A 15,361-nucleotide genomic window follows, 5' to 3' on the forward strand; every position below is an offset into this window, starting at 1 on the left:
GGTTTTGCTGATACGATCCTTCGGTTCTTATGAGTCCCTAAGCCCAAAACCAATGCCAGACTAGTCTTTTTTTTTTTTTTTTTTTAATAATAATCCTGTTTTGATTGATTGGTTGACTGTGTGTTGTTCAAGCACGTTTTCAGTTTCTTCTATCTACTTCACTTATGTATGGGAAGTGTATTGCATGTCTGATCTGTTTATGAAATTTTATTATATCAAAAATATCTAAAATTTCAGAGTTGTTTCTGATTTGGTGTGTTATTTGCTTGTTAACATGTATGGGATGGGTTATTCTTCCATGACTGATTAATTGGACTGGTAGCTTCTGTTGTGATAGTACTCAAATTTAGAAGCTGATTGCTATAAGTAGAGCCTAAGTATAAAAATATGAGTCCCTATTATAAAGCTTCCCAACTAAAAACAAGAGGAAGAGTGGCCAGCAAAACACAAGTTATCTGTTATTGGTTTTATGGAAATTGGTGTACTCGTGCTGTAAACAGTGAACGTGGTGCCCTAGTTTCAGATGGCGAGATTTTTATCAGTCACGGGATAGCATTACCTGTTTACATGCCTGTCTGTACCAATGTAGTTGTTGGTGACTTCTCCTAACTGTTTTACCTCTGCCCATTTCGGTTTATATTATTATGTTTTCTTTTTCTCTGTAGGAAATTTAGTAGCAGTACTTGGTATTCACTTCGACTGCCTTTACTAAAGACTGAAACAAAGCCGGTTAAAGTATTGTGAATTCAGATTTTTGCAGTGAAGATTAGGAAGAGGTTAATGGGAATACTGTGACTTAGTTGTCTCCACTAGTAGAGCCGTTCAGACAGAGCAGAAATGGGTTAAAGACGTAACTAAGCGATGAACTTGGCAGTACTTGCTCAGAACTACCCTGCAGATCTGCTGTTGGTTCCTGCTGTGTCACTAGGAAGGTAGTCCAGCCGCAGGTAGATTGGGAAAGAAGCAATTGGAGTTGTGGCATAAAAATGAGGTGGCTGATTTATGATGGAACGTGAGAAAAGCCCATACTGGTTTCTTATGTTAAATATTGTTACATTTCCCCAAAGATAAATTGGTCTTATGTGTTTGGGGTGCCGAATGTCGTATATAGTAATGTAATTTAAATAGAGTCCTTAGGGAATATGATGCATAGTTCTACCTTCCAAGAGTTAAAGAAATAAAAATTATTTACAAGGAAAAAGGATATCTATAGCGCTCACTATAGATTTTACATCATTTCTTCTCTTACATGTGTAAGAGTTTCATGTGCACTTCAAAATAGTCCATTTATAAAGTACTAATTTAGCAAAAGTTGAAAATTCAGTAATTAAAAATTGATGGGTGGCTTGTAACAAATCTTAAAACAACCACAGTGGAACAAAAAAAATCCAGGGTGGTGGTTATTGATGTCTACGATAGCATCAGAGGTTACAATATTTCTGTCTTGCCCTGAACAGCTATCAATTTTTTTTTGTTGTTTTATCATGATTTTTCCAGAATGAGAATATTTTGGGAGAGCAATGGAACATGCAAGTAGAAAACTTCCTCGTTTCAGTTTCCTCCCATTACACAAGAAACTTCTTGCAGTGCACAAGTAAACTTAGAGGGGCTTTTCCACAATGCAATTTAGTTTTCCTTGTTCTCATAACTGAAATAATTCTTGATAGCTGTCAGTGGTGCTCTGCCATTGAGTATACAGATTTCTGTTTGTATCTGGTGCTCCAGTTTTTAATCATTTCAGAAGCTGGTCCAAGACTAGGAATAGATGCATGCGTGGCACTGGTGTATGTGCTTGTGGAAGTTAGTGATACAGATAAGAAGCTTACGCAATTTGAGGTAAAAAAGAAAACCTATTAAATCTGTGAAGCTGCAGCTAATATTTCTTCAATGAAATGAACCTACAGACAAATTGCCATTGGTTTTATTTTACACCGTTTTACTGTTGTGCTCCCCAGCACATGTGATCCGTGATGATTTGTTGAGTCTTTCTGTAGAGAAAGTCATATATGTTTATTGTACTAATTTATTCCAGATAATGGAAACTGTGGAAGTGAACTCTCTCAAATATCTCTCTGCATTTTAAGCACTGTTTTACTCTGTTTTAAACAGACTGAAACAATTTTAGAGAAGTTCATTTATTTAGTGTGTAAAATAGTGGTTGTATTTACAGAAAATTCTTATGTTGTGGTTGCTTCTATCTGCAGTAGTGAAAGGCAGGTGAACATGTTTTTAGATTGCTTACACGTCTTTTAAGGACAGACAACAAAACAGCAACATGCACTGTGATTTTCTGCCCCTTATTCAAAGATGGTTGTAGAGCATCTCCTTAATATGCTGTAATACAACATAATATAAAAAGACTATGAAATGTTATTGTTGCTGCTTTAAATTGAATTTTCATAGCTAGATTAGCTGTTTAACTATTGTTTTAACTGCACTGTTGAATATAATACAGCTGAGGAAGGTGCTTGCGAACTGCCTAGGTATTTTCAGTCATTTGTGAGGAACTTTCAAATCGTCCAAGCTCTCAGGTCGGCACCTGTGTGATACTTAAGGGTATCATCAGTGCGATCCATTGCTAAAATTTCTTCTGTAGCTGTGAACATCCCATTGATAGCAGTGTTTTGCTGTGTATGTGCAGTGGTCAGCAACAGTGTCAAAACTACGAAGAAAAAGGAATATAGCAATTCAGTAGCATCTGCTGTATAATCTGCAGTAAAAAAAAGTTTGTTTGTTTGTTTTTTTAAATATAGCTTTGCAAATTTGTTACTGTAGCAAGAATACATCTATTTAATTGCCAGGATTCATCAGCTTTTCAAATGTGGTGTAATAAACCTGAGTTTTCTTTTACAGGTTAGAGTGTTGTGGCTTTTATTTTTGAGGCTAGTAAAAGCTTGCTGGGGGCCAGTGTTGCTGGCTCGTAGAGAGGGAAGAGTACCGCTAATTAGCTGATCAGCAGTGCTTGACCTTGTGTGCGGCGGGAGCTCTCGGCTCCCGCTGGGATCGGATTTACGTGGGCCTGCGAGCCGCCGCTGCCGCCTCGTGCCGGCGCTGCCGCGCGTCGCTCAGAACCCGCCGCTGCCGCAACCCCGCAGCTCCGGGCGGGCTGAAGCGTTGCCCRCTCCCCGGGCCTGGTGCCACCGTCGCAGGTAGGCTCGGTGAGGTTGACCATCCTCTGTGAGTGAGGTTACTGTACCGTGTGAGGGAGGATGCTTCGGTCTGGCCAGCGCTGAGCACTGGTTTGCGTTAACAGTGCATTTGCTGTAGCTCTTCCAGTTTTCGTTCCCTTTCTTGCCAATTTGGGCAAGAGYGAGAGGTCCTGAACCAAGTAGGAAGCAGGCTGTGAACTAGGAGATCTTTTCAGAGCCTTTTCAGCTCTGTGATTCCCGGTGCAGAAATAGTCTGGCGTCAGCTTTCCCAGGTCACCCACCTCTACCCCCCATGTTAAACATAAATACTTCGTGGCAATGAACAGGCAGCGTCCTAGCCGGGTGTGTCGGGGTGGTTCTCCTTGGACTCTCAACCACTCGTATCAGCGACGACTTCTGAGGTTTTGGACCGAATTTTTTATCTTTTGATGACAGGCATGGTACTCGGAGATCTGACAGAGGGGTGATTACCTAATTTTTTATTTATGTATTTAAAACAACATGGACCTGGGACAAAAGAAGAAGCCTTCAGTGTCATCTATATGGCAGTCCCACGATAGATTGGAAAACCAGCAATTTTTTAAGGACAAATGTAGTCAGCAGGGCGCATAGCTGGATGCAGAGTCTTATATGGTTACCGTATAGCACTCAGAAGAAAGTTACTTTGGTTATTCCAGTAAAAATATGCAGAAAAAAATTGAAGGGTTCATAATGAATGAAGATCCAGAGACCCTGTTTTGTAGTGAGATTTGAGAAGCCTCTCCTTAAAAGCCATGACTGGGAATTGAGGCACCAGAATCTCCTTGCTCTAGTTTTTTTGGTTCTTATTATAAAATTCTATTTTCAGAATCTAATTAAGTTAAAATACTTGCCATATGCAAAGCACCTTATAATTTCTGAACTATGAGAGCTGCATCCCATAAACTCTCCGGGAAAAAGATAGATAGAACCTGTTTTACATTTGTGCAGACTTAGATACCATGTGGTGTTACTTCTCCAGACTTARGGTGTTAGTGATAGATCAAGTAATAGCACTATACTTGCCTGTGTTCTGTCAGAACTGAATTATTAAACTTTTTGCCCTTTTAGGAAGGAAGGAGAAAGGAGTAGATCTAGCAAAATCAACTTTGTGTAATTGAAGAAATATTTTACTCTTAATAAGATTTTTTTGGAGGTGAAGAAAATGCTCGTGGTCACACATGCTCCTTGGCTTAAGTTGTTGATCCAACTTTGAGCTACAGTATGTTAGGGGCAGGCAGTCTATTCACTAATGTGCGTGTGTCCAGCCACTTAAAAGCTACCAGAGTTGACTGGGTGTGTGTWTATGTACTCTCATCAAGGAATGATCACACTGCATTTAATACAGAGACTATAGTACAGTGCACTTAAACTCCCTTTGCTTGATACTTTTGTCCCTAGAAATGACTGCACATTGTTTTGACTCACCTTCTAAGTTGAGAATGATCAGAACTCTTAAATATTCTTTCTGATTTAGAAAAGTTGTCTAACAGTAGTATGTGATGTTCTGAATCTTTTATTCTGTAGGTCAGTAACAGATCCACGAGATGGAAAGAGAGTTGCACTCAAAAAGATGCCCAACGTCTTCCAAAATTTGGTCTCTTGTAAAAGGGTCTTCCGGGAGTTGAAGATGTTGTGTTTTTTTAAGCATGACAATGTAAGTAATTTTGAAGTATTTAGTAAAGCCTAACTGTAAAATAGTGCTAGCTGTGATGTAAGAATTTTTTTCGTTTAAGATGCAGAATATCTAAAATGCTTTAGAAGCTCTTTAATTTTACAATTGTCAGATTTCCTAGCAGTTCGGGCTTAACTGTTGCAAACAGTGTGAAAAATTAAATACTTGATTGAAGAATCTAAGGGTATTCATACTTTCACTTCCAAAATGGTTGCAAATACATAGGCAATGCACTTCAACCTAATCTTATTTTAGGCTTTAGATAAATTTCAATCTGCAAACAGCTATGCCAGCTGGAGATGCTTTTGATTCCAAGCTATTTCTTACTCCACCTTCCTCTCCCCTTTGTTGGAGTTTATTGCTGTCTCAGTTCTTCTAGCAGAGTGGTTGTGCAAACACTCCCAAATCTGCTCAAGGTAAAATCAGCTAGGTTAAGTTAAACCGTTTAAAAATGATTTGAGTTGCCCCAGATGATTGTGTCTGCAGCGAATTAAAAAGCACTTGGAGAAATTGTTCCACAAATGCAACTGTGAATGTGGTAACCTCTCCCATGAGCAGTGATGAGCATCTTGGGAATACTGTCTTCTGCTAGTGCAACTCTATCAGGAAGACGATACTTGTCTTAGAACCTTATTTCATTGCTCTTCCTCTTTCTTCTAAATTCCTCTTTTTTATCTGAGGGTATCATATTCTAAAAAAAGATTTTATTTGTGGTTAAGCCCTGAATTGAGGAAAGTGTTATTAGTGGGAGCACARAAGAGGATCATTGCCTTGCAAGCTAGATACTAGATTGCAAAGAAGCCACTTGCACCACCCCTCCCACCCAAATCCTTGGGAAATGAATTCCAGGGCAAGATTTCTTTTGAACTGTTATCTTAAGCTGCTTCTCACCAGGAACTTCATTATGGGAAAGATTTTAGTGAGGACTAAAATTAAATAAAAACATCTCTGTAAGCAGTCAGAAGTGGAGACTGATAACCACTGACMTGTGTGTCCATCTCCCGAATGTCATAAATATTCTAGGACAGGACCTAAAAGACTACACCAAGGTAGTATTTTTTTCCTGTGAAAGAATGTGAATTCTCTACTGCTGCTTTTGTAACTTTTTGCTCTGCAGAGAGAATTTAAGTGACTGTCTGAGCTTCTGATTCAGAATGTGAACAACTTTGGGGTTTTTTGTTTGTTTGTTTTTAAAATTTCCRTGTTGTAGTAGTACATCACAGAAGTGTTAAAGATGAATAGCAGAACAAAATGTAAAGTCTTTTGCTTCTGCATTTCTCTGTTAGAATTACTTCTTTCAAATATTTTATGATTAAATATATCTATGTCTGAAATAAAACAATTTTATTGAGTAGATAGACTTATGCTTTTAAACCAGTACTTGAACATTTGGGAAAATTTTGTTGAATTAAAAAAAAGAAAACCCTGAAGGTACAGGACATCTGACTTGGTGGGCTACTAAATGCTCCTGTATAGTGGGATAGACTGTCTGTCTGTCTGTCTGGATGGGATAGAATAAAACTAAGCTCTAAAAGAAAAATGCAGTCTGATTATCTTTCTAAAAGGGATTTGTCTTTGATTGGGGTATGTCTTGATCTTGTATGGTGTTTCCTAGGTACTCTCTGCCCTCGACATACTCCAGCCTCCACACATTGACTATTTTGAAGAAATGTATCCTAAATATAAAATAGAGCATCTTAATTGAGGTAGGTGTGATTTTCATTAGCTTAGAAACTCTAAGTAGCTGGTGGAATCCATGTAATAGAACTGGAAAAATCCCGAGCCTGTATCTGAACAGTTTTATCCACAGAAGTGAATCTACACTTGCAAGAACTCTTGATTAATGTTAGCATTGGAGATGAATGGTGCAGGATTCAATATGAAACTTTGAATACAGGAGAGCCAATAAGTGCAATGCATTGCAATATTTACCGAAGGTACTGCTTTCCTAATGGTGATTCCCCCAAAATATTTTTCTGAAAACCATTTCCACGGTTTATATTCCTCTCAGTTGTTAGTACCTTAAAATGCTTTCTGATGCTTTTAGGGAGTGTTACTGTCATGATGTGAACTCATGACTTTTCATGGATGCTTCAGCGAACTCATTAGGTTGTGGCTTTCCTCATTTAGCCCATATCTTGATCAAGAAAATAGATTTCACAGTGATGTACRCATTGTTTAATGTAGCACTGATAAAAAGGTACATGCTTATGGGTACCCATATATGGGTAACCATATTAAAAAGTTGAATTCTGTACTCCATAGTTTCATGAAATATCATCATGTTTTGTGKTTTTTTCCCCCTTTTCAATCTTTGCTTGGGTTGTCTTGTATTTTGGGGTTGGGAATTTCTGTGTTTACGTACTAAAAATTTAAGTAACTCATTAAGCTGAGTAGTGCTCATACTGACTCTAGTAGGAAGATGAGTTCTGTAACTGAAAACAGATTGTATTAATACTCTGTTCCTTAAGTTACTAGAAACTATTCTGTAATGCAATGAGTTAAGTACAAATTTCATGGTACAGAGAGGCTGTCTCCCTAGATTAATCCCACTATCTGCTCTCCTCTTTATACTATTGTAAATATTTAACATGCTAAGATCTACTTTTTGAGAAATGTTTAGGAAGTGGGTAACTAGTTCTTAGCTAATAAAAAATGAACTTGATAATTAGCATTAAGTGAAATTATTTGGTTATATTTCATTTTATATTTCTGTAGAAAAAGAGGTCTTAATTGAAGTCCTGCCCATAACTCTCTTAAAATTATTTGCAGAGTTTTATAAACTGTTCAGATATTTTCACATGTTGTTAGTAACAGAAAATCTTGTGTAGACTTAAGTAAAAATTATATTTTAGAGAGCAGATAATCAAATATCCTAACACATTGATATTTCCATTACCAAATTAGCATTTTGGGACAGGGATCTGCTACATAGCTGTGGCCAGCTAATAAACTTCTGTCTTCTATGAAAAATCACAAAAGCAAATACTGAAAATAAAACTATTGCTGAATTGTTGAAAGCAAACACTTGAATTGTAGCATGTTCAGCTATATGTCTTCTCACTATGCAGTTGCTCCTTTTACAGCTTTGGTTGTATTATCTTTCCAGTTTATAATTTGCTGATACCTTCCTCCCCCCGCAAAAAACAATCCAAAATTGTTACCAAAATCTCTTTGTAAATCAGGCAAGGCATAATGAAACGCTGTTACAAGCTTACGTAAGACAGCCACCAATCAATTTTCATCCCAAAATACATATTTATACATGCAGGAACACACAAAGTATTTTGATTGAGGAGGTAGGTTTATTATCTAAATTTATACAAAAAACTGTTTTTACACAACAGTAACTCAGACCTGAGTACTTTTTTCTGCTACCTGAATGCATAGTAGCAGTTACGATGAAAAAGATTAATGCACTGTCCCACCGACTTCCATCATGTGTTCTGCTAATCCTACAAGTAGCTTTATTATATTGGTGCCAGTCTTCAGCAGAGCCGCTTGAAGTTTGAGTACATCGACTTGCTCTGATGGTTAGACTTTGGAAGGTTCTTTTTTTTTTTTAATTACTGATGGATCTTAGCTGTTTTTTTGCTTGACCCAATTTACAGAAAAATTTAATGGGCTGAAAATTGTCACTCTTTATTTTTAGATAAACTGAGCTTTGTGAAATATGGTTTGATCTATTTTATAATACCTTGAATTGATCGCTGAAGAAAGTATGCATATTGTGAAGTCAGTGATTCTAACCGCAGTACAGGCTGATTTGCGGATTGACAATCAAACAAATTTATTGGTTGAAAAGATTTGATGTACTATATGATTTTTTTTATATGAATATTAGATAAAGCTCCCATAACTTTCCTTTGATATTTCTTTTATGTGAACAGCAGCATCTGAGACAATCTTCATAAACTGGATTTTGGTTATCTGCACTAGTTCAATGCCCTCATTTTGTAATAAGTCATATGAGTTATAAATCAGATCTAGGTTAAGGATTACGCCTTCTGTGTGATTGTACAATCAAGAATATTTAAGTGGGATAAGCTTATTTTTATTAGCGTAGCTACTGCCAAGTTTTGTATATAAAAACAGAAATGTTAGTTTCCTTCATGGTTAACTGATTTTAAGACATTCTGACTAGTATTTTATAGGCTGTGTTTTTTATTTGTTTAAACTTCTTGAATATTGTATTGGTTATAGGAAACTATTTGCCTTCTGGTCTTCTCTCTCCTTTTTGCTGAAATAATTGCAGTATCGATGCAGTAGGTTTACTTACTGTCCTTAAATTCATTAGAAGAATGAATGAATAGGTGTTTCAATTTATGTATTCTTCTTTTAATTGTATGTGCTTCTACTTACTGTAATGTAAGTAGAACTTATTTCAGATTCTGTTTAAGAAAATCAGGTAGTTATAGTCCATATTTATAGGACCCAGTTCTGAAAAGTACTCATTTTGAAAGATTTGGCAGATACACTAGTATAGTTCCTAAAGATATCATACTGGTGTTCCATTTTTACAATAAAGAATATTGACCAAACAGTGATAAAATTTTAAAGGGTATGAGTTGGCATTGCTTGATTAACTCAGTCTAAGGAGTTGGAGTGTCCTGTTTGAAAAAATAAAATTTAGTAAGCGATGACTGAAATGATATGGATAATGCATTGCAAATGAACTGGTAGAGTTAGTTGCAATTATCTAATGTTTCATAGGGACTAGTAAGGATTGCAAAGTGTATTTTGTAAAGAGAATTCATTACAACACTGATTGAAAATTTAGATGAGAAATTAAAAGACTTGTTAGGAAACTGGTGAATAGAGGAAGTTAAACCTAGTGAGATTTTATTTTAGAATATAAATTCTTTGCAAACTTTCAAATTGAGGTATAATTTGAATCTATAGTAAGGTTTTGGATTGAAAGTCTTTGTGACCATTTAACATATTATAGGGGAATAGATATTTTTGCCTACATCACCTAATGCAAAAATGAGTAGAAAAAGGGGCATATAGTATTCCACATGTCTGTCTTGAGAAAATACATGGAAAACACATTGCTAGTGTATTTTAGATTTTTTTGTGTTGCTGTATATATTATACATTAATAGAAAATTAAAATGTGGTTGATTTTGCACAATTTTTCCTAGAGGGTGTTGTTAGAAAAAAAAAAAAAAACCTTGGAAATTTCTGTAAAGTTACTTTACATGCTTTTCTAAGCTAGAAGTGCTGCCAAATTTCTTAATTACCAATGCACTTTTTTCCCCAAGAACAGCAGGCGTTTTAGTTCTTGTTTTGATTTTTGCTTCTGCATAAAGCTCCAGGTCAGGAGTACAAACTTCATGATATTCCTTTATTTTACRCACCTATTGCCCCAGCAGAAAACTAACCCTGGTTTACCAGCACTACGAATATAGTTTTAAATACCTGTAGAATCTGTTTTGGGATTTTCAAAATGCATCATTAAGCTGAAGGTTGAGGCATATTCCATCAACCATCAACATATCTGCTGGTTTGGCTTTAAAGCATGTCAGTTGTAACTGTAAATAGTGGCTCACTGATTTAGCTAGGGCATCTAAAAAGCACTTCATTACACAGAGCCATATCTGTTAATTCTCGATTGCRCTGAATTACAGCAGTCTTTTTTTCAGTGGCCATTTCAGTAGTCTAGATTTACACAATTTTCTTCAGCTGATTATAATACTGAATTCTTTAACTGGAGAAATACATCTTCTCTTCCTTAAGGACTATCGTAAGCTTCTATAGAAACTTTCAGAAAACTTTTTCCATTAAAGTGGGTATTAGAAGCAGCTGAAAAGGCATAACGTGTGTCAGTCTTGCATACTGACTTGAAAAGAATTTGATACCATTAAAGGAAAAGGTTTGCAGCGACTCCTTCCCACTGATCGTGTTAGGAAGCAACAGAATTGTTTTCTGACATATTATGGAGCAAATCCGTCCTATGTGTAGGGCGGACGAGGGCTGACGCAGACAAGGGAAGATCTGGTTCCTCCAGCCAGTAAAAGGGACAATGATAACACTGTTGGGGCGCCGAGCAGAGCGTGCTTAGGCTTCCTGCTCTTTCACGGCATCCTTAGAAAGGGCTTCTTTTTTTGTTTTGTTAAGTAGCTTTCTGAATTATCGTTGTGACCAGTTCCTCTGGGCCAACACGCAGAAGAATTGGACAGGAACATCGAGGACCACGAGGTTGAGGACATTCTGTAGAGGCCTGCGGGCAGCCACTTCGCAGCTGTGGCTGCAGCAGTTTATATTCTGGGCGGATCAGGCACTGAGGAGAATTGCAGCTCRCATTTGGGAATTGTTGTGAGCAGAGTAGCATGACGTACCTTTAACAGATAATGAATGTATTGTGTTACTGTTGTCAAACCAGGAAACTCTATGAGAGAGAGTCCTAGATGTCTGCTTGAATGAACTGCCTACCAAAATGGTTCTATTCTCTCTCTAATATGATGGTCTCTTGCCTTGTGTTAAAAGTTTGCTTTACTGAGCAGTGACGCTGCAATACCTTTATCCCAATATTTGCAAAATCTGGTTGGATGATGTTGCCTGGAACTGAAAATGTAACTCTTATAATCTGTTTTATCTAGGTGCAAGTACGACCCCCAGCCCAGAAACTGTGTCTTAAATTAGGCAGAAGTATTACATGGACRCCGTATAAACTTGTGCAGAAGAGGTTTCATTGATAAGAATCCTGCTCTGTAGGTGCCATTGGTTCACAGTCCCCTCTCACAGTGGAAGTAAATCTAAAGGCCAGTTCCAAAGGCTGTACTGCATTACTAGCTAACAGCTCGGAGTTGTTCAAAAAAATGAATAGGGTGTTAGTTCCAAACTGTCCGTTCCATGTCATTTTCATTTAGTAAGAGAATGAGTTACTTGTGGAATTTAATATACTGTATCTAAGTATACTGGTATTATGATGGTTTTCCCTGATATGCATCAATATGAAATTATTTCTATCCAGAAGATTGTGTACACGTGGGAAATACCAGGGAGGTTTCTAAGTTGCTTATCATGTATTCTTAGCAGTTACCTTCCAAGTAGAATCTGCTAGCCATATGTGCCTGGCTGTCAATAATTCAGTAAAAATAGATGGAGATTTTCCCCCTACTTTAAACTTTTTATAGTTACTCAATAAATTATCTTAAATCCTAATGTAAGGATTGTGATTTGATTGTTGAACAAACTGAAATGACATTATGAAAAAAGGTTTTAAAATGTTAACTTTGTATAGGAAGTCTTCACAGTATTTGTTGGCATTTGGTGTTGCATCTTTTTAAATGTGTTTAAAAGCTATTTCTAGAATTAAGTTCTCAATAGTGGTTAGTCAGTCAAATATCCACACGATTACTGCTCGTTAATTTGCACTGGTTTGGTTTTTTTTCTACTCATGGAAGTATTTGATAATTTTACTGCATCTGTCCATAAGCACTGTAAAATATCAAAACTATGATCTGCAAGAAGTGCCTTGTAGCACAAACATTTGACATATTTCTCATTTGAATATCAAATTCAGTTAATCCTGAGCCTAAATAATTAAGTAACTACAGGAATTTTGAAACTAATGCTGAAGTAGTATAGTTTATTTTTGTATTCTGCAAACTCTGTCCTGCCATCCCTTTCTTCCCCATACTTCCAGGCAATGGTGCTTCGGTCACCATTCCACTAGTTAAGGAGAAGATTTCCAACGAGTGTTTTTCACTCGAACCAGAGAGCCTGTATGTCTTATTACTGCTAACCACAGTATACAGCCAAGAATATCTGTCACAGCAAGGCTGAACCATCTTGCAGGTGTGACATACCAGACCATATTTGTGTTTCCCAAAATACAGGTTACAGAGCTTTCAAGCTTCATTTTGCAAATACATGAATACAAATATTCATTTTATTGAATGTAGTACGAAATATTAAGCTGCAAGTGATTAATACCAGTGCCATTCACTCAGAGCTGATTGATGACATGGTGCTGATGTGCAAGGCTGGGAACTCCAGCTCCTGCTGCGTTTTGAGACTGAGCACGAGAGGAGATATGGGAGCTGCTGCTTCACCTAGATGCTCCTCTCAGTGTGCAGGCTGAATTTTCTSTATATTAGAAACTCAGCAAGAACTTGAAGCCCTTACCTTACACAAAAGTTGAGTTTCACTATTTTCTTCCAGCTATGAAAAAACATCTGTTTTTCTGCCTCCAAAACCCAACCCCTCCAAAAAGCTTCTGCTACTGCTTGTCTGTAGCCTTTGACATGTGCCATAGATTGCCATTTCTACCTTGCGTAAGAGAGGTGATTCCACAGCAAATACACTTATTTGTATTACTAAATTTCACATACAAGAGAAAATGCCAGCATGTTTTAAACATAAAAGTGAGTTTAGACAAGTACTAGATTCATTAAATTTTTTTAATTTTCCTTAAGCTATTTTTACATGGACTGTGTTTTTTTGTTTTTGTTTGGATTTTTTTTTTTCATCATTTGAACATTTATATGAAACAAGGATGTTAGAGAAATATTTGTACCTGGAAGCTATTGTATCTGTAAAGAGTTAGAAGAGAATAGAGATGGCATCACAAACTAAGTTTGATATGATCCTAAAGTGAAAAGAAATATTAACCTATTAAAATAGGAGAAAATCCTCATTGTCCCCGTTTTAAAGAAAATCTTGAAATATATGACTTTTTAAATAAACATGCTTCTTCGTGGATTGTTTAAATCACTTCTTGCTGTATCAAGCAGCTACATGCTTCCCCTCTTGCTTTAGAATCCTGCTAACCCATCTACCACGTAACGTGTCCACAACATGCTGGCCTCTTCCCAGGAAAAGTGTCTGTAGAATTGAGTTATGAAGTATGCAGAGGCATAATTAAGAATGGTCTGATTCATTATGAGAATAAAGTACGCTTTGTGATGTAGTATTCCTTTTTCTGAATTTGCTTGTCACTTTGTAAAATTTACCAATTCAGCAGGTCTCCCAGTCAACAAGAATAAGTGAGGTTCTATTGTGCTGTGCATTTGCCTTGATAATTATTCTGAAGCAAATTGGTACATTTGTAGTTCTAATTTTATACAGCTACTTAACTAATTACTGCTGTCAGCAGCAATTTTTATCTCGTAGTAGTGTTCAGTTTAGCTGCATATTACAGCTCCAGTGACCACCTCATGGCCAGCATATTTTATGTATCAATTTAAAAAAGAAAAATGCAGATACTTGTTTGAATAGTTGATTGAAATCCCGTAAGTTTAGGTTAGTCTTTTTTGGTTGGTTGGCTGGCTGAGGGGGGGGGGAGGAAGAGAGGGAGATTTTTTTGGTTAAACATTTATTGTACCGGCCAGAGTAAAGTCATTGACCCACTTGTGCACCAGCTGTTTAAGAAACTGCCACATTTGTAAAAGGCGGGAGCATCAAGCAAGTGCTGCTTTCACTCTTGTTTAGAGACCCTCATTAAATTATCTAGAGACAATAATCAGATAGCTGCTGTTCAAGTTAATGGCACCTCTGAGCCCCTGTCAAGAGAGCTTTATTTAATGCGCAACAGACCTGGAGTGGTGCAGGTGCCATTTCAGGCCCTCATTTAATTTAAGCTGCTTTAGTTGGCATGGCAACTAGTTGAGACATCTGGGAGACATTATGCTAGGGATTGAGGTTTAGGAGGATTTGTGGCGTAGCAAAACAGAAATCTTTATAATAAAGTGCAGCGCATTGCTTTGGGATTTTTGAATATTATACATTAAAAATGAAATGTAAGATATGTTGCTGCCATAAGGTAAAAAACAAATTTAAAAAGGCTGGCATAAATATTTAAGAAGGTCTTTGTGAAAGGAACAGAAAAATTAGAAGACTAAAATTTATGAAGCTACAGGGTTGGGTTTTTCTTCTTATGAAGAGATGTTCATAAATTCTTTATGAATACAGTTCTAAGTTGGGGTGTTTTAGTCAAAAATTTGGCAGTGTTTTATTTATAAAATGGTTTTTTGCTTGGTGTGCCCATGGCAGATGAACAACGTGGCTGAATTTTTTAAGAACGGGTATGGTTTGTAGAGCAACAGATGGAAGAAGAACGTTCATTCAGGAAGGGAAGGAGGATGCAAGGTTTCTCTAGATTGTTATACGTGCAACCTGACCTGTGCTGATCAATTATTTGTTGATAATGGTAAGAACAAGTAGTTTCGGCTGAAGCTGGCTTGCTTACCATGTTACTAAGAGATAAATATCTTAACTGAGGTCAGGGTTCACTACAATATTTCAGACTTTGAATGTAACAGAGCTGGTTATAAAAAGCATTGAGCAGCTGATAGACTCCTGCAGGATAATGGTGAGATTTAAAAAGAGAACAAAACCCTCAGCATCGACCTAATTAGCTTCCCACTGGCTTCAGAGAGAAGGTCAAGATGGAGCACTCTTGAAAATACCATCACAACGTAGATGAGCTCATGACGTTACCAGAGCTTGTTCTTGGTGAATATGGGGGGCAAGTGAAACAAAAGCATGTAACTTTCTCATATAAAACAAAATC

At 36.9% G+C, this 15,361-nt stretch overlaps 1 protein-coding gene across 3 annotated transcripts in view; it reads left to right on the forward strand.

The window, feature by feature from the left end:
- NLK (nemo like kinase) overlaps positions 1 to 15,361 on the forward strand; it is a 70,681-nt gene that overhangs the window by 36,679 nt on the left and 18,641 nt on the right. For all 3 annotated transcript variants that reach the window (XM_026070195.1, XM_026070197.1, XM_026070198.1), the window contains 2 exons: positions 4,695 to 4,824; positions 6,458 to 6,513. In XM_026070195.1, the coding sequence (XP_025925980.1) occupies positions 4,695 to 4,824; positions 6,458 to 6,513 (186 nt within the window). The remainder of the gene's footprint in view (positions 1 to 4,694; positions 4,825 to 6,457; positions 6,514 to 15,361) is intronic.

The sequence above is a fragment of the Apteryx rowi genome, unplaced genomic scaffold (genome assembly GCF_003343035.1).
Source record: "Apteryx rowi isolate R43461 unplaced genomic scaffold, aptRow1 scaffold_307, whole genome shotgun sequence".
Taxonomy (NCBI): domain Eukaryota; kingdom Metazoa; phylum Chordata; class Aves; order Apterygiformes; family Apterygidae; genus Apteryx; species Apteryx rowi.